The sequence below is a fragment of the Sciurus carolinensis genome, chromosome 8, assembly GCF_902686445.1.
Source record: "Sciurus carolinensis chromosome 8, mSciCar1.2, whole genome shotgun sequence".
NCBI lineage: Eukaryota > Metazoa > Chordata > Mammalia > Rodentia > Sciuridae > Sciurus > Sciurus carolinensis.
Genome location: NC_062220.1, coordinates 127,724,623 through 127,752,499, shown reverse-complemented (window position 1 = coordinate 127,752,499; position 27,877 = coordinate 127,724,623). Strand labels below are relative to the sequence as shown.

The following is a 27,877-nucleotide window of genomic DNA, read 5'->3' as shown; positions in this document are numbered from 1 at the left end:
TATCCCCATCCCTCTCCCATGTAAGTCCGTGCCGCTGCTGTGTGCAGAGAGCTAAAGAGCAGTTCCTTGTCACGCTGCCCTAGAGAGTGGAAAGATCCTAGAGTTAGGGCTTCCTGTTAGGTTGGAGGGGGAGAGAGATGACCGATTCTAAGGTCACACACTCACCCCCGAAGCCAGCGTGTGACCCCTGTGGACACTGCACTAGGCAAGTAGGGAAGGAGGACAGGTCACTCAAGGCTCCTCTGGGTACTCAGCACTGAGGATGTGCCATAATCTCCTGGAATGTTAGGGTATTTTACCATACTTTTAAATTATTAAAGGCAACTTAAAGAATTAATTCTCTAATTTACTGGCTGCAAAAATTAAAATGTATATTGATGTAGCGATTTACTATTTTCAAAGTACTTCTACTCACTGAATTTTTTCAAAATACCTGTGAAGTCCAAGGATGGTCACCCACTTCACCGAGGGAGCGCTGCGCCCCGGGTCTTGCCAAGTCGCATGGCGAAGCAGAGGCGCGCTCCTCGGAGCGCGGCTGGTCTAAGGCGCTCTTCTTCAGTATGGGAAGGGCAGGGCAGGGCAGGGTCTCCATTAGGAAGGCCAGTTGTCTGGACCTCAAGGTGCCCGTGCGAGTGGGCGTGGCCAGCCCTCAGGGGTCTATGCGAGTGGGTGTGGCTCCTTGGGGAGCTTGTCGGGCAAAGTCCTGGCCCTGGGGAGGGAGGGGTGTGATTGGGCACCACAACACGGACCGCTTGCAAAGGCCGCCACCCTCATGAGAGTGTGACCCTCTGCCTTTGCCCCGGCCTCGACAGTCTTCAGAGCGCCTCCACCAATGGGCCCATTTCCATCCTTCTGCATCCTCCTACCTGGGGACCGTGAATCATGGTCACCTGAGAACTGTTTGTTTTAATCAAAATTAGCACTTGTTTGGATTAATAGTTTTTTTTTTTAACTTCCGTCAGGCCTGATGTCTGTGACCCTTGTCTTTTAGATCTCCTGATTGATTACATAAGCTATCATTTATTGGGGATGATGTGATGCTTCTTCTGGTCCACAAAGATCTACCTGGAAATAGGTTCTTTTCAAACCTTTTTAAAAATGCTTAGGTTGTGTTCCACGGTGTAAGCAAAAGTTGTCCTCGTCTGTGAACAGCTGACATGGCTTCTGGAAAACGGATGATGTTCTCCTTCCTTTCAGCTCTACCGGGCGTCAGCCTTGTTCGAAACCATCCGGCACGAGGCGCAGCTGAGCACGGACTACAAGCTCTCGCTCTTTGACCTGCAGACGTCCTCCTACCAGGCCTTGCAGCGGGTGCTCGTCAGCCTTGGTGAGAGCCGTTGGTGTGTGCTGGCTGTCCCCAAGGCGTTGACAACTGCTCTGATGAAGTGTGATCTGTTGTCACAACAGACTGAAGGCACAATCAGCAATTGAACATTCATTCATTTATTTAACAGAGATTGATAGAGCACCCACTGCGTGCTTAGTGCCAGCCCCATGGATAATAACTAAGTTGCTCTCAGGTTTTCGGGCCATCTGGGTCACTGAGTCTAGTACCAGGTGATGGGCACTAAGGTAGAGAAACTCTGGTGCTGGGAAGTATGGCAGTCCAGCCAGCAGGCCGGGGAGCCAGAGCGGGTGTCCCTGAGACACAGATGCCTGAGCCAGGTGACCCTTATATTCCCTCGCTGAACCTACACCTGGCTCAAGCCTCTGACCAAGGGGAAGCATCTGGGAAGATACGGGCCGCTTCCGTTTGCCCAGCCACGCAGCTTCCACACTGCTGTCCAGTGAGTGCACCCTCTGGACCTGTCCTCTGCGCTGTGACGTTCATGGTTGGGGCTTGTTCTCCCAGGCCTGCATGCTCTGGGGCACTGGGACAGCTTGCAGCTCCCCTCGCCTGGGCCTTAACTGTCCCCTTCCAGCTCCTCTGTCACCTGCCTCTTCCTAGAAGATACTCACTGAAACTAACAAAGTCTTTGAAGTTGGATGTTGAGGACTTTTCCATAACCTGCCCTTTCCTGTATTGTAGGAATGTTCAGGTTTCCCCCTGAAAAATTAAATGTACTCATTGCCTAGGATTATAATTCATTATCTATCATAGGCACTGTGTTAGTCTGTCTAGCACTTTGGGACTGATTTCCAATGTGCACAGAAACTGTCCCTGCTGTTCCAGTTAATAACTTAATAGAGTAGAGGGGCCATTGCATACCCTCACATGAATCTCCACTTTGTGCCAATGCCTGAACGGCAGGCAGCAAGGCATCCTTGACGTGCCACAGCAGCGGTGGCGTCTGGTCTCTGCGTGCTCTCTCTGTGGGTCCTGGTTCTGGCAACTCTTCCATGTTCCTACTTACCACGAGATCCAGTCCTCTGCCTTGCATTGCCTCACTTACAAATAAGTCTCTCTGGAAGGTATGGGGCTTTACATTTTTCAAGCTTTCATATCTGCGCATCAGCTTTTAAGCTACATTATAGACTGTCTTCCTAGAGGAAGTGGGATTAGAAGTTAGATTGAAAGACTGGGAAAAAGCTTGAAAGACAGAAGCAATTTTAAAGCAGTAGAGACCTCAGAGGTTTAAACCTTTTGCCCCGGGGACTAGAGGAGAGAAGATGAGAGGGAAGCCCAGCATGGAAGGAAGTGTCAGCTTTAATATTAACAGTGCTACCTGTCATACAGGTGGTGCTTAAATAACACCTTCACATAGAGCGCCTCACTTGATCTTGACAGTAGCCCTTTGAGATAGGCGGGACAACTAGTGCAATCCCTCTTTTTGAGACAAGCTCAGTGAAAAGGGAAGGGGCACCCAGCAGAGGACAGGCACGTGTAAAGGCGTGGAGGTGTCATCGAGGGACTTGGGAGGTGGGGCTGGATGATGCGATGCACAGAAGGGGCCACATCTAGGAGGGGGCCAGGAGATGTGTCCCACCGATGAGAATGCTAGTGGAGCAGGGAAGCTGGGGAGGTGGGAGGTATGGGGGCCAGGTCAGGAGCAGCTCAGGATGAGGAGCAGATGGGCTGGGGTGACTCCTGTGCTGGCTGCAAGACAGAGGAAGGCCCAGTGACTTACGGTGGCATGAAACCAGTCTCCTTGAATCATAGAACCGGGTTCTGAGTGGGACCCCTACCCCTCCGGGCTCAGAGGCAGGAGTGGCCTCTGCAGTCTGTCCCTCTCGCGGAGCAGAGACAGTGGCGTTTCTACCTAGGTCTCACAGGTGTGCCTGTGCCTCACTCACCATGGACCACTCAGCCCGCCCCTTTGTCTCTTAGGCCACCATGATGAAGCCCTGGCCGTGGCGGAAAGAGGTCGGACAAGGGCATTTGCTGATCTTCTGGTGGAACGACAAACAGGACAGCAGGACTCGGACCCCTACTCACCGGTCACCATCGATCAGATCTTAGAGATGGTCAATGGCCAGAGGGGACTGGTGCTTTACTACTCCCTGGCGGCAGGCTACCTCTACAGCTGGCTGCTGGCTCCGGGGGCAGGTGAGGATTCTGTCCAGGGGCACCAGGGGTCTTAGTCAGCTTTTCCCTCCCTGTGACCAGAAGACCTGACTAGAACAATGTAGAGGAGGAAGTTTATCTTGGCTTGTGGTTTCAGGGGTGTAGTCCACAGTCGTCTGACTCCACGGCTCTGGGCCCGAGGCGAGGCAGAGAGTCATGGCAGATGAAAGCAGCTCAGGAATGGCAACAAGGGAGCAGAGAGAGCTCCCCTTATCAGGGACAAAAGGACAAAATACAAACCCCAACATGCACATCCAGTGACTCACCTCCTGCAGCCACACCTTCCCTGTCCTTAGTGCCCACCCAGTCGATCCACATCAGTGGATCAACCTCTGATGAGATCACGGTTCTCATAAACTAATCACTTCACCTCTGAACGTTCTTGCCTGTCTCATACATGAGCTTTTGGGGGACACCTCACATCCAAACCACAACACCAGGCAACAAAGGCACTAGCCCTGAGAAGAAGCAGTGTGGAAGGGGGAAGACTAGACCAGGATGTCAGGTTCCAGTAAAGCTGCCACAGAGGGTGTTCAACGGAGGAGCTTCCAATTTATAAGACTCCAGCTTTCCCACTCTCCCAAAAAAACCGTGGTCCCTCGAAGGTGAATGAGGAAGCATTTGTCAGGGAAGACCGAGAGCAGGAGTCATCGCACTAGCGTCCCTACTCCTAGGCAGCTGCTGCTCATTAGCTAATAAAGGAAGACGGCAAGTCCTAATGAGCTCTTTCTAGGTATGATTTAATAATTGTGGTCCTTTGTCATGGTAAAGTTAGACTAAAATGATAATGGCAGCTCTCAGTTTCTGAGTATTAAGCTTGAAATTTCTGAGTTTAGCAGAACCCATTTTTTACCACTTTTGTTGAAAAATCTATTTTAGGGGCAAAAATCCCCTTTGATTTCATCAGCATTAAATGTTCAGGATGTAACCGTTTCGCCGAATACAGAACCACTAATTGGCTGCTAGGGCCATATTTTTTGCATAATAAAATGCTGATGGATCTACCACATTGGAGACATACCAGACCCAATTAGTCTATTGACTGGGGAAGTGGATCTTCTAATTGGGAATCTTGAAGAATGGGCTTCTTGAATGTTTGTAAAAAGTTCACCTGCCAGTGAGAATTGACAAGATTTTCTTGAATATGTTTCTTTCCCTTTGATTTTGAAAAAGAAAAAAATGGTGCTGGGTGACAGCCCCCAGCTGCTCTTTGGTTCTGAGTCCTCGTGCCTACATGTCCTGTTGTCTCACTGTTATTGTTGCTACCTTTTCTCTCTGGGCCTGTGTTCTTATGAGCTCTCCACAAAGAACGTCCTGCCCCTGACCCTTCTGTGCTAAAAGTTCTAAGTTACGATTTTCATGGTGACAGCCACGGTGGCATCCCCACCGTCCCCGCTCCCAGAGGGCACTAGTACTCCGGAGGAGGAGGCTGACAACTGGCGGGTATCAAGCTCTTTCTCTCCATGGTTGTTACGTCTTGGGGACATGATTTGACAGGTGGCATATCCAGATCCCTGTAATAATGAGCCATGTGTAATGAGGCTCCTATTGTTTCCTTTTCATTCCTCTTTGCTCTTAATGACACTCCGAAGCTTTCACTGGGGGCTCTAATCCAATCAGAGGGGACCAGCGTTTTCCAGGGCTGACACAGCTCATTACCATTTGAGAATATGCCCTATGTTTATTGCCAGAAAACCAGCGTGAATGGCTTCAGTTTCATGGAGACATCATTTTTTGCACCTTTAATCCATTAATGACCACTGACCAGTTAGTCTTATTTTTAAAAGGTGTTTTTATTTGACCTTTATACTGCCTGTTTATTTTTATTTGCTTTTGTAATATGAAAGGTCTTTCATGACACAGTTTCCACTTGGCTAATTATTTGTTTGTTCAGGATTTCAGTCTCCACAGAGAAGCTACCTGGGCACGTTCATGCACAGATCCTGAAAGGAGCCCTTCCTAGCTGGTGATTCTGAAAAACATGAGCTTGGAAATGCTGAGGGAGCAGTCTAGTTATCCAGGAGCTTCTGAATGTCTCATCAGAAGCAAAGGCTGCATCTCTATTCCCTGGCTTCAGGCGCCACCCCGATGGCAGAAGCCGTGGAAAGGGCACTGACCCAGTTTGGAAGGCCCTGGGGTGCTTTTCAAGGACGTGGTGTAGCATGGCACGCCCATGCCCGCCCTGGGCCTTTCCCGCCAGCCGCCCCAGCCTCCTGTGATGTTGCCTGTGCCTGTCTGCTTTCAGGAATTCTGAAGTTCCACGAACACTACCTGGGTGACAGCACAGTGGAAAGCTCTAGCGACTTCCAGGCCGGCAGCAGTGCCACACTCCCCACAGCAACCAGCTCGGCCCTGGAGCAGCACATCGCCAGCGTCCGCGAGGCCCTGGGGGTGGAGTCCTACTACTCGAGGTAGGAGCACAATGTCCCAGGCCACTGTCAGTTAACTCTCGGGGCATAAGCCTCCCGTTTGCACCAGTACCAGAAATCTTGTGGAAATCCTACTTTTGCGCACCATCTGTGCACGGTGGCTGTGGCAGAAATAAGCGTGTGTCTGTGTGCAGGCCGGGGTGGCGTCCTGATTCCTTTTGGGAATTTCCCTTCAGCTGGGTAGGCCTGTCAGGGATGCCCACTCCCTAAGCAGGTGCGGAGACTCTCTAAACGTTAACATGACTTTGAACGTGGCAGACCAGCTGATTAACACTGAGGCTGGTTTTGGCTTATGAACAGACTGTAGTGAGTGAGTCTGGACTACAGCTGGTGGCCTATTTGAGAGCATAATTTAATGTCAGTGAGGAATTTTTGCATAGATCCGCATGTTGAGACTAAGGCAAAGGGGGCTGAACTCCAAATATCAAAATTAGAGAAGGCCAGTGCTTTCTGCAAAGCTTATACAGGTATAAGTTTATGGGAACTTCTTATCATAACGATTGACTACTGAACACGTGGAAGACAGTTTCCACAAACACGCTGTGTCTGGGTTACAGCACCAGAAGAGGGTACCTGGTACCACGTGCCCAGCTTTCCCAAGCACCTCAGTCTCCTGGCATGGTCACCCAGCGTCCAGTAGCTCTGGTGGTAGAGAATCTGCTCCGTTCATTGCGTCAGGTCCCAAGAACAAACGTCTGCTTGTCTTCCCAGTCACGGCATTTGTGGTTGTCAAGGTCCTGAGCTGTCTCCAAGATTGATCCCTGAGATGCTTTGCCCAGACTCTGCGTGTGGTTGTCATTTCCAGAAGACATTCTGGTCTGTGGGGTGCTTATGAAGTTAGGGGAGCTCTTGGGTGAGATTCTCATTGCAGGTAATGTCAAGATCAGAAGCGACAGAAGTGGCCATCTGCTCCAGCCCCTGAATAACAGAAGCCAGCCCTGAAACAGGACTCACTGGCAGCCCCTCAGGGTCAGAGGCTGGCTCAGAGCAGTCGAGGTCTCACCCAGACTTCCAGGCCAGGGCGTGTGCTGTTTTTAATTATCAAAATTAATATCATATTTTGAGAAAATAGCCAAATCTTGTAAGAATGTCATTTTGTAGCTTCTGTTTTTATGAAGTATAAACAGGCCTTAGCCACATGCACACACAGTTGTCTCATTTCTCCTGATTCCTGGGCATCTAGAGTGCCCTGTCCGTGAGCCCAGGCAGTAGTGTGGCAATTACAGGGGTTGACAGTGTGGTGACCCCCCCCAAAACTTGGGCTGCCCTCTGAGATCTGAGTCACAGATGACCACATACTAGTTAGACCAGTGATCCACAAAGCCACATCAGCAGGCAGAAAGGCAGATGGGCAGCGTGATTAGACGGTGACCGTCCAGAGGGGGTTCCTGTCTGAAGCGGGAGTTGGAGGGGACGGTTGGCAGGGGTGGGAGCACCAGAGGGGGGCGGCAGAGCCACTCCACCAGGCCCGTTTGGGGCACTGTTGGGAGGAGAGAGGACCTTGGCTTAGGTTCTTCAGGGTCCCATCGGCAAGGCCACTGCACGGTGGGCGAGCAGTTGTCACGCTCCTCTCTGCGCCCCTCCCGCCTCCTCTGCCCTCTGCAGGGCCTGGGCGTTTCCAGTGTACAAGAGACTATGCTGGAGGCCGGAGGTCGCCATGCACGAGGCAGGCGTGGCTCCTGCTCTCACTGAACTGAGAAACAGTGAGAAAACAGCCTGTGAAACAGTCCATTAAAATCGTAGCGAGGGCTTAAATGAAAGTGCAGGGTGCAGTGAGCGTCCAGGTGGCAGCGAGCTGGGGACTCTTCTACTGGGAGCGGCGGCTTCTCTGAGTGGGGACACTTGAGCTGAGCCTGAGGAATGACAAGAAGTAAGCTGTGGACGTGCAGAAGGCAGCCCAGGCACTGAGCAGTCTGCAGCAAGCCTGGGGGAGAAGACCTGCGGCCGTGACAGAGTCAAGCCCACGCTTCCTGCCCATCTCTCTGTGATCATCTGGTTTTTCATGTAAATCCTCTTGTACGTAAAAACCATTATCCCAGGAATACCTGGAATTCTGGTGTGTCGACTCTCTTTAAACTTAGCCAATGAAAGTTCGCTCCCGGGAGGCAGAGCCTCTTTGGGCACGTTCGCTACATCAGTTGGGTTTATCAGACTTAGAAGGCCACAGTCCCGAGCCTGAGCCAAGACCATGAAGGTACCTGGGTGTGCACTCCTGCCACCCGCCACCTCTCCACACTCGGGGATCCCTGTGGCACCCTCTCCTGCAGAGCAACGCCCCAGACCTGACCAGGCCATCCATGGGGCTCCGCCCAGAAGGAAACACAGACTCACTTGACCCCAGGCGCCAGGCATCTAGACCAGCACGCTCCGTGAGAGGGAAGAGCCCTCGCGGTGGTTGAACTCCAAACACTGGAGCCTGAGCAGTTCCTTTATGAGGCTGGAGGCTGAATAAGTCTGTTCACGGGGCTCTCTCCCCGAAGGGTGCTCTTCCTCACTGGAAGGAAGACAGGGGTCTGGAACTTTCTCGAGTTCCCCATGTGAGTCATTTCCTTTCTGCCCAGAACAGAAGCTAAGTTAGGATGAGTCCTTAGGTCCCCAGCATACCATGTGACTTGGACTGCCCTCTGAAGCTCAGATCCCCACCTGGGACTTCCAGGAATGAGGTCTTTCCTGTCACTTTGGAGGAGTCATCTTAGAAATGTATTCATAAAACAATCCCAACAGCTCTGGAGGCTGAGGCAGGAGGATTGCAAGTTCGGGGCCAGTCTCAGCAACTTAGTGAGGCCCCAAGCAACTTAGCAAGACTGTCTCTAAATAAATAAAAAGGGGTGGGAATGTGACTCAGTGGTAGAGAATCCTGGGTTCAACCCCTGGTACCAAAAAACAAACAAAAAATGTTTTCATAGTGTGTGAGCTTAACTCATGTTCTTGATTATGAGAGTAAAGTTGAACACTTCATTGGCATGGTTTGAATTTACCACAATGGAATTTTTAAAAATTATTTTATTTGTTTTAATTAGTTATTCATGGCAATAGAATGCACTTTGATTCATCATATATAATGGAGTATAATTTCTCACATTTCTGGCTACACTTGATGTAGAATCCCAGCAGTTGTATAGTTATATATGTACATAGGGTAATAATGTCTGATTCATTTTACTACCCTTCCCTTCCCCAAGCCCCCTCCCTCCCTTCACTCACCTCTACCTAATCTAAAGTAGCTCTATTCTTCCCTAGCCACCCCCATTGCGAATTAGCATCCACATTTCAGAGAAAACATTCAGCTTTTGTTTTTTGGGATTGCCTTATTTCGCTTAGCTTGATATTCTCCAACTCCATCCATTTTCCAGCAAATACCATTATTTCATTCTTCTTCCAAGGCTGAGTAATATTCACATTATTTATCACATTATTTTTATCCATTTAGCTGTTGAAGGGTATCTAGGTTAGTTCCATAGTTTAGCTATTGCAAATTGAGCTACTATAAACATTGATGTGGCTGCATCACTGTAGTATGCTAATTTTAAGTCCTTTGGGTATAAACCAAGGAGTGAGGTAACTGGATCAAATGGTGGTTCTAATCCAAGTTTTCTTGAGGAATCTCCATGCTGCTTTCCATAATGGTTGACCAATTTGCAGTCCCACCAGCAATGTATGAGTGTACCTTTCTCCCTACATCTTTGAAAACATTTATTGTTGCTCGTATTCTTGATAATAGACATTCTGACTGGGGTGAGATGAAATCTTAAGAGTAGTTTTGATTTGCATTTCTCTAATTGCCAAAGATGTTGAACCTTTTCTAATATATTTGTTGACCAATCATATTTCTTCTTCTTTGAAGTGTCTGTTCAGTTCCTTAGTTCATATATTGATTGGGTTATTTGTTTTTTGGTGTTAAGATATTTCAGGTTTTTATATATCCTGGAGATTAATGCTGTATCTGAGGTGCATGTGGTAAAGATTTTTTCCCATTCTGTAGTCTCTCTCTTCACATTATTGATTGTTTCCTTTGCTGAGAAGAAGCTTTTGAGTTTGATACCATCCCATTTATTGATTCTTGATTTTACTTCTTGTGCTTTAGGAGTCTTGTTAAGGAAGTCAGATCCTAAGCCGACATGGTGAAGATTTGGGCCTGCTTTTTTTTTTTCCTATTAGGAGCAGGGTCTCTGGTCTAGTGCCTAAGTCTTTGATCCACTTTGAGTTGAGTTTCGTGCAGAGTGAGAGATAGGGGTTTAAATTCATTTTGTTACATGTGGATTTCCAATTTTCCCAGCACCATTTATTTTTTTTTTATTATTTTATTGTAAACAAATGGGATACATGTTGTTTCTCTGTTTGTACATGGCGTAAAGGCATACCATTTGTGTAATCATAAATTTACATAGGGTAATGCTGTTTGATTCATTTTGTTCTTTTTTCCCTTCCCCCCACCCCTCCCACCCCTCTTTTCCCTCTATACAATCCTTCCTTCCTCCATTCTTGCCCCCCTCCCTAACCCTAACTCTAACCCTAACCCTAACCCCTCCCACCCCCCATTATGTGTCATCATCCACTTATCAGCGAGATCATTCGTCCTTTGGATTTTTGAGATTGGCTTATCTCACTTAGCATGATATTCTCCAATTTCATCCATTTGCCTGCAAATGCCATAATTTTATCATTCTTTATGGCTGAGTAATATTCCATTGTATATATGTACCACAGTTTCTTTATCCATTCATCAATTGAAGGACATCTAGGTTGGTTCCACAATCTGGCTATTGTGAACTGAGCAGCTATGAACATTGATGTGGCTGTATCTCTGTGATATGCTGATTTTAAGTCCTTTGGGTATAGGCCAACGAGTGGGATAGCTGGGTCAAATGGTGGTTCCATTCCAAGTTTTCTAAGGAGTCTCCACACTGCTTTCCAGAGTGGCTGCACTAATTTGCAGCCCCACCAGCAATGTATGAGCCAGCACCATTTATTGAATAGGCTCTTTTCTCCAGTGAATGTTTTTGGCACCTTTGTCTAGTATAAGATAACTGTATCTATGTGGTTTGTCTCTGTGTCTTCTATTTTGTACCTTTGGTCTATGTGTCTGTTTTGGTGCCAGTATTATGCCATTTTTGTCACCATGGCTCTGTAGTATAGTTTTAACATCTGGTATTGTGATGCCTCCTGCTCACTCTTCTTGCTAAGAATTTCTTTGGCTATAGAATGGAATTTTTGTGAGACTCTGGATTCTGCCTCACAGTTTCATGAAGAGAGTTAAGAAAATCTCAATGACATACCCTTATTCATCTATAAAGTTAGTAAATACTTTGAAAGCTGTATTTTTCAGTGACTGTAAGAGTGCAGGGAATGAGCAGACTTATTCTCTAGGAGTATATATAAGTTTATCCTTTTTAAAAACATTTTTCCATAACATCAAAAATCTTTAAACTGTGCCTTTGATCCCCAGATTCTCCATTTGAGAACTGGAGCAAAGATATGTACACAGGAATATTTATCATAGGCCTATATATTATAGAAAGATGATCACAGCTTGCATATCCTATTGAATACCAAACAAATTATATTTATCCAATACAATATTATATTGCTATTAAAATTATCTTCATAGAGATTTTTAATCATATAGCCAAATATTTGTGACAACATATTAAGTAAAAAAGTAGGATATAGAATTATTTTGAACAGTGTGTAATTTTAGTTTTGCAATATGTGCAAAATATGCAAATAAAAAGAAAAATTCTTGGAAGGAAATAGGGCATAGTCCTAGTGGTAATTATAAGTGGATGCTTATAATTATGGATTATGCTTATTATTTTACTCATTCTTTTCCTTATTTATGTTTTTTTACAGTGGTAATATATTATTTTTGAAATTAGAAATAAATAGCTGTGAACAAACAACTCTGTCATTCAAAAGGAAGATAAAAACCTTCCCATAATTTTATTTCACAGAGAATAACACCCAAATTTGGGAACCTGTCATCAGGATCTGCTCCCAGGAGGTCGTTTCAGATCCTTGGGGAGCACTGGCCTACCTCAGCTGCTACCCCTTCCCCTCCCTGAGTGCACCCTGTCACTTGGCCCTCCACTCCAGCTCGTCCGTCTCTGGGTTCCGGGTCTGTAGGTGTAGCTGCTCACTAAGCATCTCTGTCTGAGCATCTCTAGTCTCAAATGTCTAATGCCCAACCCTCAAGTTTCCCCATTCCTACCCAAATCTTTATCCAGTTCTTGTATCACCATGTAAAAAATATCATTATCTGTTATTCTCTTTCCCTCATTTTCCAATCCATAAGTAAATCTTGCACATTCTCCCTATCAAATTCATTCAGAACACCCTGCCAATACTGAGCCATGAAGAAATAAAACATCTGAACAGATTTATATCTACTAAGGAGATGGAATCAGTAATCCAAAACCTCCCAACTAAGAAAAGTCCAGGACCAGGACCAAACACATAATAAGAATGAACACTAATCCTTCTCAAAGTCTTCCAGACAAGTGGAAAGGAGGAATCATTCCAAACTCATTTTTTGAGACCAGAATCACAAAGATACCACAAGAAAACTATAGACCAATGTTCCCCATGGAAATTGATGTAGAAATCTCAAAAAGTACTAGCAGATAAAATTCAGCAATATATAAACAGATTCTAGGCATGACCAAGTGGGATTGATTCTTGAAATACAAGGATGGTTCAACATAGGAACTTAATCCAAATAACACACATTAACAGAATGAAAGATAAAAGCACTCGATAATCTCAGCTGGTACAGGAAAAAGCATTTGATAAAATGCAACATTTTTTCACGATAAAACCAGAAAATAAGGTAGGAACAGGAAGAAATTACAACATAAAAAATGGCCACATATGAAAAGCCCACAGCTAACATCATACTCAATGTGAGAAGCTGAGAGCATTCCTTCTAAAATCAAGAACAAGACAAGCTTGGTTTGGTTTGCCGCTTTTATTCAAGATAGAACTGGAAATCCAGTCAGACAAGTTGGGCAAGGGAAGAGATTCAAAGGCACCCAGACTGGGAAGGAAGAAGGAAAAAGCAAATGATCTCTGCTCACAAATGACCTGATCTTTGTAGAAAAACCTGGAGTTCCCCCAAAACCTGAGGCCTGATAAGCAAATCCACACAAATCAGTTGCATCTCTACAAACTAACAGTGAATAATCAGAGAATGAGCTTAAGAAAATATGCCTATTAGGACTGGGTTGTGGCTCAGTGGTGGAGCGCTTGCCTAGCATGTGTGAGGCACTGGGTTCGAGTCTCAGCACCACATAAAAATAAATAAATAAAATAAAGGTCCATCGACAACTTAAAAAATATTTTTAAAATAAGCAGGCTGTATAAAACAAAACAAAAGAAGAAAATAAGCCAATTATAATAGCATCAAAAAGAATAAAATACTCAGGAGTTAACCAAGAAGGCATAAAGAACTTATACACTTCACAAAAATTTCAAGATTACAAAACATTGCTCAAAAAAATTAAGCTACAAACAATGGGAAACCATCCCATATTCATGGATTAAATATTCATACTACCCAAAGCAATCTACAGATTCAATATAACCTCTATCAAAATCCCAGTGGCATTTTTTGCAAAAAAAAAAAAAAAGGCTTAGTATTTCATATGGAATCTCAAAGGACCCAGCATAGCCAAAACAATTTTTTTTTTTTTTGAGGAGGGGAACAAGAGTTTGAACCCAGGGACACTTTAACACTGAGCTACATCCCCAGTACTTTATTTATTTTAGTAGAGCATTATAATTATCCATCGTAATTGGGTTCATTTTGACAAAAAGAAAATGATACATTTGTAGACTTTGACTCCATTCAGTCCCTGCCCCCTCCACCAGTTTCTGGTCCCTTTTCCCTTCCCTTATTCTTTTTCCTCTACTGATCTTCCTTTAACTCATTTATTTATTTTTAATATATTTTTTAGTTATAGATGGACGCAATACCTTTATTTTATTTATTTATCTTTATGTGGTGCTGAGGATCGAACCCAGGGCCTCACGTGTGCTAGGCAAGTACTCTACCACTGAGCCACAACCCCAGCCCCTTATTTATTTATTTTCAATTGGTGCTTTATACATAGACATAAATGTAGAATTCACTGTGTATATTTATATATGCATGTAGGGTAATTTTTCCACTCACCCTCTCTCCTTCCTTATCTCCTCCTTCTACTCCACTTATCTTCCCTATATCTTTCTCATAACCGATCTCTACCCCATTGTTTTCCCTTATTTTGCTTTAGCTTCCACATATGAGAGAAAACATTTGATCCTTTATTTTCTAAGTCTGGTTTATTTCACTTAGCATGATGTTCTCCATATCCAGTCATTTGCCAGCAAATACCATAACTTCATTCTTCTTTATGACTGAGTAATACTCCATTGTGCATATATACTACATTTTCTTTACCCATTTGTTTGTCTGTTGACAGGCACCTGGGCTAATTCCATAATTTGACTATTGTAAATTGCAATGCTATAAACATTAATGTGCCTGTATCACTATAGTATACTGATTTTAGTTCTTTTGGATAAATATTGAGCAGTGGGATGGGGGGGATCATATGGTGATTCCACTCCTAGTTTTTTGAGGAATCCCCATACTGCTTTCCAGAGTGGCTATTCTAATTTGCAGTTCCACCAGCAACGTACAAGTATACCTTTTCCCCACATCCTTATCAGCATTTATTATTATTTGTATTTTTGATCATTGCCTTTCTGACTGGAGTGAGGTGAATCTTAATGTAGTTTTGATTTATATTTCCCTGATTGCTAGAAAGGTTGAACATTTTTTCATATATTTGTTGTACACTGTGTTGCTTTTGAGAAATGTGTTAATTTCTTTTGCCCATTTATTGATTAGATGGTTATTATTTTTTAACATTAAGCTTGTTTAGTTCTGTATATGTTCTGAATATTAATCCCATGCCAGAAGAGTAGCGGGCAAAGATTTTCTCCCATTCTGTAGGCTCTCTCTTCATACTCTTAATCATTTCCTTCTCTGGGCAAAAGCTTTTTAATTTGATGGCATCCCACTTAGGGATTCTTGTTTTTATTTCTTGAGCTTCAGGGTTTTTTGGTTTTTTGTTTTTTTAAAGAAGTTGGTACCTGCACCAGTAATTGATGTGTTGACCCTTTGCTTTCCTCTAGTAGTTGCAAGGTTTCTGTTCTGATTCCTAAGTCTCTGATCCATTTTGATTTGATGTTTTGCAGGGTGAGAGGGAGGGATGTAGTTTAATTCTGTGTATGGCTTTCTAGTTTTCCCTGCACCATTTGTTTAAAAGGCTGGCTGTTCTCCAACATGTTTCTCTCACCTTTGTCGATGGGTTTGTCTCTGTGTCTTCTAGCCTTCTCCACTGTTCTTCGTGTTTATTTTGATGCTGACTCCATGCTGTTTTTGTTACTGTACCACTGTAGTATAATTTGGGGCCTGTGGTGCCTCCTGCATCCCTCTTCTTGCTCAGGATTGCTTTGATTATTCTGGGTCTCTTATTCTTCTAGATGAATTTGAGTACTTTTTAAAAAGTAGTTCTTTTTTTTTTTTTTTTTCTTTTAATGTGGTGCTGGGGATTGAACCCAGGGCCTTTTACATGCAAGGCAAGAAGTCCACCAACTGTGCTATACCCTCAGCCCCTGTTTCATAGTTCTGTGAAGAATGTTTCAGGTGTGTTGATGGGAACTGCATTGAATCTGTACACTGTTTTTGGTAGTATGGCCATTTTGACAATATCGATTCTGCCTATCTAAGAGCCCATGGGAGGTCTTTTCATCCTCTAAGGTCTTCTTCAATTTCTTCTTCTGTGTTGCATACTTTTCATTATATAGATTGTTCACCCCCATGGTTAAATTAATTCCCAAGTATCTAATGTTTTTGAGGTTATTGTGAATGGGATTGTTTTCCTGACTTCTTTCTCATCAGAATCACTGTTGTAGTACAGGAAAGCTATTGATTTACGAATGTCGATCTTGTGTCCTGCTACTTTGCTGAATTCATTTATCAGTTCTACAAGTCTTCTGGTGGAGTTTTTTGGGTCTTCTAGATATAGGATCATGTCCTCCACAGGATAATCTGACTTCTTTTCCTATCTGTGTGCCTCTAATTTCCTTCTCTGATTACTCTGGATAGAGTTTCAAGAACTCTCTTGAATAGAAGTGATAAGAGTGGACATCTTTGTCTTATTCCTGATTATAGAGGAAATTCTTTCAATTTGTCTCCATTCAGTATGAAGTTTGTTTTGGGTTTGTCATACATAGCTTTTATAATGTTGAGATAAGTTCCTTCTATCTCTAGTTTCTTTTTACTTTTTATTTTGAAACACGGTCTCACTAAGTTGCTGGGGCTGGCTTTGAACTCATGATCCTCCTACCTCAGCCTCCCAAGTTGTGGGATTATAGGAGTGCACCACCACATCTCCCAGAATAATCTTAAGGTAAAAACAAACAAACAAACAAACAAAACAACTGGAGACCTTATACTTCCTGATTTCAAAACATTATTACAAAACTGCATTAATTAAAATAATAAGATACTGGCATAAAGATAGATATATATCTACACCAATGAAATAGAACAGAGAACACAGAACACAGAAATAAACCCTCATGTGTGGGGTCAGAGGACTTTGACAAGGGTGCCAAAGCCATGTAATGGGAAAGGACAGTCTCTTCAGCAAGGAGTGTGAGGAAAACAGGATTTGCACAAGCAAGAATGAAGTTGGACCCTTACCTCACACCACACACAAAAACCAACTCAAAATGGAATAAAGACCTGTTGGGTCAGTTTTTTTGCTGCTGTGATCAAAAGACCTGACGAGAACAATCAGAAGAGGACACGTTTACTTGGGGCTCACAGTTTCAGAGGTCTCAATCTATCAGTGGCTGAATCCATTGCTGTGGGCCCACGGTGAGGCAGAACATCATGGCAGAAGATTGTGGTGGAGGAAGGTGGCTCAGGACACTACAGTCAGGAAGCAGAGAGGAAGCTCCAAAATATAAACTCCAAAGGCCCACCGCTAGGGACCCAGCTCCTCCAGCCACACCGTGCCTGCCTGCAGTTACCATTCAGCTAATCCCATCAATAATAATGCACCCATTATGTTAAGACTCTCATAACCCAATCATTTCACCTCTAAACTTTCTTGCATTGTCTCACACATGAGAGACAAGTTTGGGGGACACCTCATATCTAAACCATAATATGACCTAAACATAAGACCTGAAATTGTAGAACTCCTTAAAGAAAATATAGAGGAAAAGCTTTATGACCTTGGGTTTAGCAGTTATTTCTTACATGTGATATCAACCACAGGCAAAAAGTTAAAAAATATACAAGAGGACTACATCCTCTTTAAAAACAAAGGAAATAACAGTAAAAAGACAATCTTCAGAACAGAAGAAAACATTTCCTAGCCTTATTATATCTGATAAAGGTTAATACTCAGAATATATAAAGAATTCCTATGATTCAACAACAACTCACGCAGAAAAAACAAATAATTCAGTTTAAAAAAATAGGCAAAGGACTTGAATAGATGTCTCCTCAAAGATATATACAACAAGCACATGAAAAGATGTTCAACATCAGTACTAATTAGGAGAACGTAAATTGAAACCCCAATGAGAGCCAGGCACGGTGGCACATGCCTGTAATCCCAGAGGCTTGGGAGGCTGAGGCAGGAAGATTTAAAGTTCAAAGCCAGCCTCAGCAACTCAGAAAGACCTGCCACAAAATAAAAAATAAAAAGAACTGGGGATGTGGCTCAGTGGTAAAGTGTCTCTGGGTTTAATCTGAAGGAAGGAAGGAAGGAAGGAGGGAGGGAGGGAGGGTGGGAGGGAGGAAGGAAGGAAACCACACTGAGATGCCACCTCACCCAGGAGAATGGCAACTCTCAAAGAAAGAACAACAAAGAGCAGACCCCCCCCCAAAAAAAAAAAAAACCAGAGTTGGCGAGTATGTACAGAAATAGGAACCTATATGTATGGTTTGTTGGAATATAAAATAGTGTAACCACTATGGTAAAGAGTATGGGGATTCCTCAAAATATTAAAAATAGAACTAATACATGACCCAGCTATCCCACTTCTGGGTATATCTCAAAACAATTGAAAGCATGACCCATGTTCACTGCACTACTGGTCATAGTAGCCAAGAGGCAGAAGTCGTCTAAATGTCCACCTGTGGATGAACAGGTAAAGAAAATGTGGTATCAACATACCATGGAATATCATTCAGCCTTGCAAAAGATTCTGTCATGTGCTAACATGATGATCCTGGAGGACATTATGCCCCAGGAAATAAGTCAGACAAAAAAAACACATGCTGCGTGATTGCTCTTAGGTAACAAAGCTCCCGAACTCTTAGAAAGAGAAGGACTGGTCATCAGGGCTGGTAGGGGGAAGCAGCTGTTCAGTGGCTCTGGAGGTACAGTTTCCTGAGATGAACGACTTCTAGAGATCGTCACACGGAAGGTGCATAGAGTTAACATCGCCGTCCACTAAAAGTGGTTGAGTAATAAATCCCATGTGCTTTTTTCTACAATCGCCTATTAAAATGCACTTATAGTCCCCCTCTCTGCTTCCACTGCGGCCAGCAGCGTGTGGGCTGCTGTTTCCTGCCCCTGAGCCACTTCCACGCCCTCCTCTCTGGCCTCCCTCCTCCTTCCCCACTCCTATGGACCTCCCGTCCCCTTTAGCCAGACTGTCCTTCCCAGAGATGTTTGGGTCTCCATTTCCTTGCCCTCCCTGCGTCACAAACCCCTACAAACACATCAAGTCCCCTGAGGGTTCAGCCAGCCTTGTGCCCGTGGGATCGGCCTCCACACGCCTCCAAGAAGCCCGGCGTTCTTGTGCGCCTGGAATCTCCCCCCACACCAGGGGCGTTCTCACCTTAGCCTTACGCAGCGCCTCCTTCCCTCCGGAAAGCTCTGCCCTCTGCTCTGCGGACGATGCTGCTTTTCGCCCTTCAGATTCCTGCAGAAATGGTGCCTTCCCAGGCAGTGCAGAAGCTCCGTGGTCACTTTCACCCACCTGTGTGCGCTGCCCCCTCTGGCAGCCCTGGAGCACAGGAGGTGCTCGGTGGGGGCTGGAATGAGTGGACCCGTCCCCTTCTGCCCAGCTGCCCTGCACCTTCTGTAGACTGTCTAACCACCCTCGAGGGCCCTGTTCAAATCCCACGCTGCTCCCACCAGAACCAGCCAAATCAGGTCCCTACCCACTCTGTGGTGCCTAATAACAGCACTTCCTTGACTCTTTCATGTTTCATAATCTCCCCAAGAGAATGGCAGCACCCTGGGGAGCAGGTGCTGCATCCGCACCCTGAACTCTCACTTAGGCGGTGCCCAGCCCGTGGCGGGACAGCCGTGGCGTGAAATGTAGCCACCAGAAGCTGTGCGGGGAGCAGACTCTTCATGCTGGGCTGGGTTACTGCTTCTCTGGTGTTGTAAAATACACCGTGCCCCTAGAAATTGAGTCCCTGTGCCTTGGGGGATACCTTCATTCAATTACCCGCCACTCGCCGCGTGTCCTTGTTATTCTGCAGACCGTTTGCTCTCCTTAATGGCATCTTGCTGCTGAAAGGAAGTAAAATGCTACAAAGGAGCTTCTGAAAATGGATTTTAAAATAAAAGAATTGCTTTTATTAAGTGTTTAATAGGAACTTCCAGTCCCTTCCTCCCTGATCAAAGGAGGCGGGATGGAAACGACTCTACAGAACACCAACCTCCGGTGAGGAAGGTGGCATGGATTTCAAAACACACCTTCAGTTTTAAACTCTGGTATGTAGCCAGACTCCTGCAGCATGGAAGCTGCTCCCCGGGCACCTGGGACAGTGCAGTGGCACTTTGGGGACCCTAGTACGTTAGCGCACTGGCAGGGCTGTGTTCAGTAGCAGACTAGGTGTGGAGGAAGCGTTCCCAAGGGGCTTTAAGTAAATTGCATTTATGGACTTCCTCTTAATGGGGTAAATGTTCCTGCATCGTGAAGGAAGTTTAAACCTTGGTGAACTGTTAACTATCACTGATTTTTCCTCCCGTTTGAGGCTTTTCTATAGTAAAAACTGTTTTTGCAATCAGATGCATTTTCTTATTTCAAGACACTGATTCATTTGAATTGCACTGCTTCAAATATGCTGACGACTCCTGTGGGTTCTCCACTGAGAACAAGTGGCAGATATGAATGAGTCTGATCATACAGGCACTGGAGGGGATGCAGGAAGCCATGGGGCCCACAGGCTCTCTGCCGTGTGGCTGCTGGGAGAGCCACTTGTCACAACCACATCAGCAGAAGTTTGGCATGACCCTCCAGAGGCGAAGAATCACATACCCTTTGCATCTTAGGCGTGAGGCCCAAGAGGGGTGCTTGCCTGTGGGGGAGAATGATCAGAGCTGTGCTGTGAGTAGTAGCAACATCCTGGAATCAACCCAAATGCCATCAGTGAGAGGGCAGATGAGCAGATGGTGGCGGAGGCCCCACATGGAATATTAGGCAGCTTTCAAAAGCAAATGAGCCAGAGTGAACCCAAAGATACTGCTAAATCTCAGAAATATTAAGTGAAAAGCGAGACCTCCCCCAAATTACCTACAGCATGACATACTCTTAATAGAGTTACCATGAAAGTAAAAATGTACTTTTAGGAATACAGATAGATGGCTTGCACTTGTGCAGAAAGGACCACCTGGGGTGCTGGTTCTGAGATTAGAGATGGGCCTACCTGAGACTGGGAGGCAGGGGAAGGATGCTGGGGGAGGTGACTGGTAGTTGACGTATGTCATTTTTAAGACCCTGACCTTGGTTTTCAATGGTGCTTTTATGAGTGCTTATGACATTATTAGAAATTACCAAATAGGGCTGGGGCTGGGGCTTAGTAGCGGAGGCTTGCCTAGCACGTGCGAGGCGCTGGGTTCCATCCTCAGCACCACATAAAAATAAGGATATTGTTTCCATCTACAATGAAAAAAAATTTTTTTAAACTACCAAATAAACGAAAACAGGCATAAGGGAAGGGCAGCACAAACCAAAGATTATGATTAGTGTGATCCCAAAAAGATCCCCCCAAAAAGAGAAAATCAAGGGTTCTTAAGCAACTCAATTGCAAAAGCAAGATTGCTGTTATAACACGTCATCCATCCACAGACTGATTCAAATTATTTGATCTGCTCTTTAGAGTACGAACCCAAGTACTGACCACTATGTCATTGCTACCTCATTAGCCCCATTTGAATTGAAAGTTCAAACCCATCTTTACAGATATATTTTCTAATTCGGGCTTTTTGTTAATGAGACTGCCCTCTCGATTAATCCACCCTAGTAAGATCTTACGTTATAAGACAAATGTTTTTTCTTATCCCAAATCCTTTCCAGAATTCGGTGGAGAAAAAGTAGATATACTATTTTGGCGCATTTATATTGTACCTTAAAACAAACAGTTTCCGATTTCACTGTGTCGGTCGGTACTGCTTTGAGATGTTTTACGAGCACGTGGTGTAGCTGAGCCTGGACATGCGAGTTCCGCGCAGCTGGGATTCTCAGCCTTCCAGGAGCCCGCAGCGTGGAATGTGCAGCGAGTTGTGAATTATGAATCTGCCAGGTGACCGACGAGAGCTGAGATAAAGGTCGGAACACAGAGGCCCACCTCACTCTGCCTAACTGGGGCCAGGGGAGAGGTCGAAGGACACCAGAGGTGACATCTGAGGGGAGAAGGTGCCTTCTAGGCAGGAGCTCCTCACCAGGTAAGGGCGTGGAGGGAGCAGGGGTGGGGCATGGCCCTCCAGATGTTGAGTGGCATCTGCAAGAGGAGGATCTGCCCTTTGCTGCGTGAGTCATGCATAGCCTTCCCCGTCGCAGTCCCCCAGCTTCTGCCTTCTGGGACTCCCCTCTTTCTTACAAGATCCAAAGTCGGGCCCCCTCTTGGATGGGTGGGTTTGCCTGGCACGTCCTGTCTTTCGGTGTCCCTCCGCTTCCAATGTGGCTGGGCTCCCAAGGGCAGGCACAGCCTTATCCACCAAGTGACTCACTCAGACTCATCCATGTCTATTGGAAGGACAAAGGATAACACCAGGTCAGGAACCAGAGCACTCTAGGCCCAGTTCCAGGAGGGTACGAGCCTCGCAGGCTCTGGTCTTGGGCCCGATTCCCCAACTTGGGTTCCTTCCCAAAGCCTGAGAGCACGTTGAGCTCAGGAGGCCCAGGAAGCTCTGAATGTAGCAACATCTCCTCCTGTGACCTCTGAGCCGGCCTGCGTGGGGTCCCCTTCTGTGTGTCTCCTGACTATTTGTAAAGCACATGTTTTGAAATCACTAGCTCTGTGAGTTTTCCCGTGGTCCAGAGGTGGGGTAACCTGGTGAGTGACAGAATGAGGGTAAAGACAAGAAGCAGACGGGCTGACGCGGGGAAACCTCAAGAACCTGCCACTGGGCAAGCAGAGGGTGTGGGACTCTGAATGTCTGGGGCTCGCTGGATCAGGGTTGACCTCTGCCTTGTGTTGGGGGGCAGGGGCTGGTTTGTAGTGTCCTGCAGACCTGGAGAGGCATTGCTGAGCACTGGACATTCCCCCCTTTATCCCTTGTCCCAGACGCTTTGTCCATAGTTCCAAAACTTGGGGTAGCATTTTTTCTAGAACAAGGGTCTGGAGAAAGGGGCAGCCAGGGTTCTGAAATCAATCCAGACCTTCAGTCTCTCTCTTGGATCCCTGTCAACTATAGGCTGGGTGTTGCCACAACCAGTTGTGTAGAAACTCTTTCAACTTATCAAATCTCAATATCCCTGCCTTTGTATATCCTGCCCTTTGCCCCAGTGAAACTCCCCAGTCTTTTCTTTCTCATTGATCGCACACAGCTTTATTTAGCAATCAATATTTAAGACATTTAATACATAACTCTTGACTTCTCTTGCTTTGAGAAAATAACCCCAGAAGATAGTCACCAATTTCTCCTTTGAAGTGGCTGAAATAGGCAGAGTTTTTCATCCTGTTTGTACTTATGATTCCACACAGTTGTCAGGAGGCCTGGAGGGGTGACCTTCCTACAAGGGGTGCCTTTGACAGGGTCAGACCCACCACTTGGGCTGCACTAGTTGGGTGTTCCTCTGATAGTGCCACGTGGCACCCCAGGATTCCAGGGACTTAGAGCCCCAAGCATGTGTTTCTTGCCCCGAGTCTGCAGGTCACCTGGGTGGTTCTGCTTCCCAATGCCCATTGGGTTTAGGTCAGCACCCTCTGCCTTGTCCTGCGGCTAGTGGGGACTCAGGAAGACTCCTCTGGCAGAAGTCAGGACTGCAAGAGACCGAGCAAACCAAGGAGGCTCATCCCAGCCTCCACTTGCTCCTCATCTGCTCACGGTCCATTGACCAAAGCACGTCACGGTTCTCGCCCAGCATCCTTGGGGCAGGATGCGGTCCTCCCCTGGGAATGATGTGCACGGACCATGCTCCAGCCTCCCACTGCCAGCGGCCCTGGAGACAGAGGGAGGGTCTCCCTTGGACTCCTGTGCTGTGTTCCCTCCATCCCACGGAGGACACCTCTCTGCTCATCTCTGCTCAGCACCTGCCACACCCAGGTGTGGGTGAGGCCTGCAGGCCCTCCTCCTGCCTCCGGGCTTCTCGGCCTCCACTTGCTCCAGGACTGTGGGCACACTTGGTCCCTGCACGTTCCCTTGGAAACAGACTCTGCTGAAGGACACAGATGGACCTCCTGGCTGATGTCACCCTTAAGTGCCCGACTTTCCCCTCCCCACAGACCTCTGCCAGCCCCGCGCGTGCTGGACCCTCCTCCCCGCACTCCTGTCCGGCGTGCTTTCAGCTCCAGTTTTGTTCATGTGCCTTAAAGCCTCGTCTTTCTTTCCAGGTCCCCTATTTTCCTTAGTTTTGAGGCTTTTGCAACATTCGTCCCTAGATCTCCCTTCGCTTTACTGCCGTCTGTTCGTCATCACCAGCCTCCGTCTGATCTTGCCCATCTGCTCCTAGAACCATCCCTTGTCTCCTGCAGCAGGCTGGCTCTAACCAGAACTTGCCCTGGCACCTGGTGGCCTTCCCGCCTCCTTCTCTGTGGGTGCTGCTGGCCCTCTGCTGCCCAGGGTCTCTCCTAAGAGCTCTTTGCCACCCATCTGCTCTCACGCAGCGCCACAGAGAATGGTGGTGGCTGAGGGGTGCTATCGCCCCATTGTTCCATACCATGTGGCCCTGTCTGGCTGCTGGTGCGCCCTCTATTCCAACAGGGCCAGCCACCCCTGTCCCCGCTGCCTCATGCATTCCAGTGAGCCTGTGTTGCTGTTTGCCTTGCTCTTCTGCCTTTTCTGGCAGTCTTCTGACAGGTGAGGGCACCTGCTCACACAGGTGGCGAGGAGCCAGCAGGGCTGGACTGGCTGGAGAGGAGGGTGCCTGCAGGGGACTGGCCCACCTCACCCACCTTTGCCCCTCTCTCCCAACCAGGGTGTAGGCAGTCTGCACACCTGGTAAGTGGAACTCTGACGAACACTGCTGACTAACTAGCCTCTGATGACACAGAGGGCAGATGAGCTCTGTCCCAGTGATGGCTGCCCTCAAGGCCAGAGTGAAGACTGGCGGTGATCATCTGGTCTCTGCATGGTCAGGGCCTGACAGGGCCTAGGGGAACGCCGACTGAGGGGGTGCACAAGTGGGGACGAGCCACGCCTTCCCCTGAACACGCCGTCACACAGATGGTCAGCATGCGGTCAGCACGTCATCCACGGGACGAAGCGCGGCAGAGGGATAGCGTGTTTCATGGTCGCCTCGTTTCTCTAGCCTTCTCCTGCCCACGAGGAGTGTCGTGGAGCACAGTCTCACCCCGGAGGCCCAGGAAGGTGGACTCGCCCAGCTCAGACGCGCGTGGGAGACCACCACCCCCGCCCGCAGCGCAGCCTCACCTCAGGGCTGCTCGCCAGACGCTGGCTCCCAGTGGCACGTTAGGTCAAGACTTGTTGAGGTGTCACACGTGACAAGATGTCCTTTCCTGGCTTTCAGAGGACTTGTGTTCCTGCAGCGAGGAGTCACTGCTAATAAGCAGGGAGACACAGAACTGATGAAAGGACCTGTCACTTTAAAACATGCCGACTGATGGAGACCAAGTCATTGTCCGAAGCTCATCTTTTTCTTAATTCCTGTGTGCACTCCCTGCTAATTAAAAGACATGGTGAGATGAGACTTCATGTTATGGCGGCCCTGATCAGAGGCTGCTGTGTGTAGAAAGGACTGAGAACCCATCCTGGCTGGCGCTGGGCTGCCGCATGCACTCCTGCAAATTCCCAGGTCCCAACACCAGGCCTCCTCTCGCTGTCACCTGGCAGGGACTTCAGCTTGCTTTCTGCATCCTCGCCTCCTGTCTTACAGGTGGACCAAGCAACAGTGCTGCTTCCACAGAAACCAAGCGTGAGGTTGACGGATGCTGTCCACAGGAGAATCTAGCCTGGAGATAACTTGCAGGTCGCACTGCAGGCTAATATATATATATTTATTAATTTAGACTGATGAGGGTCACATATTGATCATCACCTCAAGGCTGGAGACAGCCTTTCCTTGATGAAGATTAAATGGGAAGACTGAGCGACACACGACATCGATTTCCTTGCCTTTAGCTCTCCACTTCATACCATGCCTCTCTCTTCTAGATTTGCTTCTTAATGATATTTTGGATGCCACATCCTTGTAGGGGGCTTAAGAAATCTCCATGGGATTGTTTCAAAAAGAGCTGTGTCGGGGTGGGCAGTTTGCTGTTGAGGGTCCCTCTGTTTCCTTCCCACTGAGCACCCTGGGTTTCCCTTTGAACAGACCTAATCACAGAACTGTTTTATTTATTTGTGGGGTTCACTGTGTGATGTCTATTTCTCCCGTGGGGCCACAGACCACTGGGGATGAGCTCGAGCCTGTCCAATTCGTCATTGCTGGTGCAGGACCTGGAACAGAGTTGGCTCTAAGGGAATATTCATTGATGATTAAGCGAGCCCCCTGTTTTACCCATACAGGTACACTGTTCACAATTCTGTTAAAGCTGAGGCTAGGGAAGGGTCTGATCAATGCTAGGATGTGTCTGGTTTTGTATTTGAAAAGCCATCATTTCCACGGGAGGAGACAGAAAGAGTGAACTAAGCTAACACCAGAATGAAATGAAAAAGAGAATAGGGAGCTTGGTGGTGGGGGGGGGGTGTGTGTGTGGGTGTAGACTTCCTTTCTCCGGGTATTCGATAATAATCATCTCATCTTTGCAAGTGAGACAAGAGGCAAGAGACTCCAGGTTCTGTTGTACTGGTTATTTCAGTTTCCCACACAGTGGGATTTCCTAGGAGATAAGACACGATTCTGATTCATCTTCCACTTGGTTAATAAGCCAAGGTGTGCAGATGCCTGCTGGAGGCTCTGTCAGGTCCATCTGGTGTTGGTGGGTGAGCTCTTGTTTCTTTTTCGACTAAGACAAGAGAAATGGCCTCTTTGGGGCCTTTTCTATGTGACAGGCACTAGTGTCTGAACTCACTAGGTGTTGGCCGTGTCCCCTGAGGTGGTGTAGCGATGGTGGCCTGTTTTACAGAGCACCAAGCTGAGGCTCAGGGGTTCACTCAGAGCTAAACGTTTGCTGGACACAGTGGCTCACACCTGTAATCCCAGTGGCTCAGGAGTCTGATGCAGGAAAATTGCAAGTTCAAAGCCAGCCTCAGCAACTAAACAAGGCCCTAGCTAACTCAGCGAGACCCTGTCTCTAAATAAAATACTAAAAAGGGCTGGGGATGCGGTTCAGTGGTTAAGTGCTCCTGGGGTTAAAAAAAAAAAAGAAAAGAAAAGAAAAGGCAGCTAAGTGAAGGAACTGGCATTCAAAGGTGGGTTTCAGAAAGGGATCTCAAAATCATGGTAACGGGCCTCCTAGGGCCTGGAATTACATTTTCAAATGATTCTGTTTGAGGATGAGAAAGAGACCGAGAGAAAATGACTCATTCCCTTCCTTTCTAGACTTTTGCTATCCTTTTGGAAATATTGATAGACTTCTCTTCTGGAAACTTCCTCGTGGTCACCACATCTGGGTATTCTCCAGTCTCACTGACCTCAGGGGTACAGTGGAGGGAAGGAAAATAGAAAAACATGCAAAGTGAAAAACTAGGAGGATGTTCTGACACTGGCAGCCTGAGACACAATCAAACCATCTTCCCTAGTGAACGTGAGAGCAAAGAGCATGGCTTCTTGTTGAGAAATACGAGTCCTTTAGTTGGAAGAATCTTTTCAAAAATAAATCCATCACCCTAGACACTTCTTGAAATAACAATGGTTCATATCAAGACACATCATGAAAGAAATAATTCAGCAGTCCTTGAGCATTTACCTATTTCCATTCAAACATTAAAGTGATCATTTAATCTTACACACAATTCCCTGAACTCCCCCTAAATAATTGCCTTGGTGATTTTAGCTCAACCTTGAAACAAACTTGGATCTTTGGTGTATTTGACTTCATTTGAAAGAAGCAGTTTTAAAGCAACAGAGACCTCAGAAGTTTAGACCCTTCGCCCACGGGGACTGGAAGAGAAGGACGCTGCGGAGCCCAGAGTGGAGTGAGGCTCAGCTCCAACCGTGACAGTGCACCTGTCCTGCAGGCACTTAACAACACCTGCGGGCAGCTTCTCAGACACCTCACTTGATCGTGATGGTGGAGTGCCCTTTGAGGTAGGTGGGGCAGTTACTAGGACCCCTCTTCTTTGAGATGGGGAAATTGAGCCTCGAGGGCTGGCCGAGGTATCCAAGGTAACAGCTAGAGGTCCAGCTGGGACCTGGAACAGGTCTCTAGGTGCCAGTCTTTCCACGAGCCCACTTGCCTCTCAGGTGGCTCTGACGTGGACACATTCTTGTTAGAAAGAATCTGCCCACAAGAAGCCTTTGATTGTGATGCAGTCTCTCCTGTGTTTGAGATGGCTGGGTGTTTCCTGGG

General features: G+C 46.6%; 1 protein-coding gene across 6 annotated transcripts in view; it reads left to right on the top strand.

Annotated features, from left to right (window-relative positions):
- The window catches only part of Ttc28 (tetratricopeptide repeat domain 28), a 567,342-nt gene that overhangs the window by 473,122 nt on the left and 66,343 nt on the right, over positions 1-27,877 (top strand). For all 6 annotated transcript variants that reach the window (XM_047560776.1, XM_047560775.1, XM_047560773.1 and 3 more), the window contains exons 10-12: positions 1,198-1,327; positions 3,269-3,487; positions 5,751-5,916. In XM_047560776.1, coding sequence (XP_047416732.1) covers positions 1,198-1,327; positions 3,269-3,487; positions 5,751-5,916 — 515 coding nt within the window. The remainder of the gene's footprint in view (positions 1-1,197; positions 1,328-3,268; positions 3,488-5,750; positions 5,917-27,877) is intronic.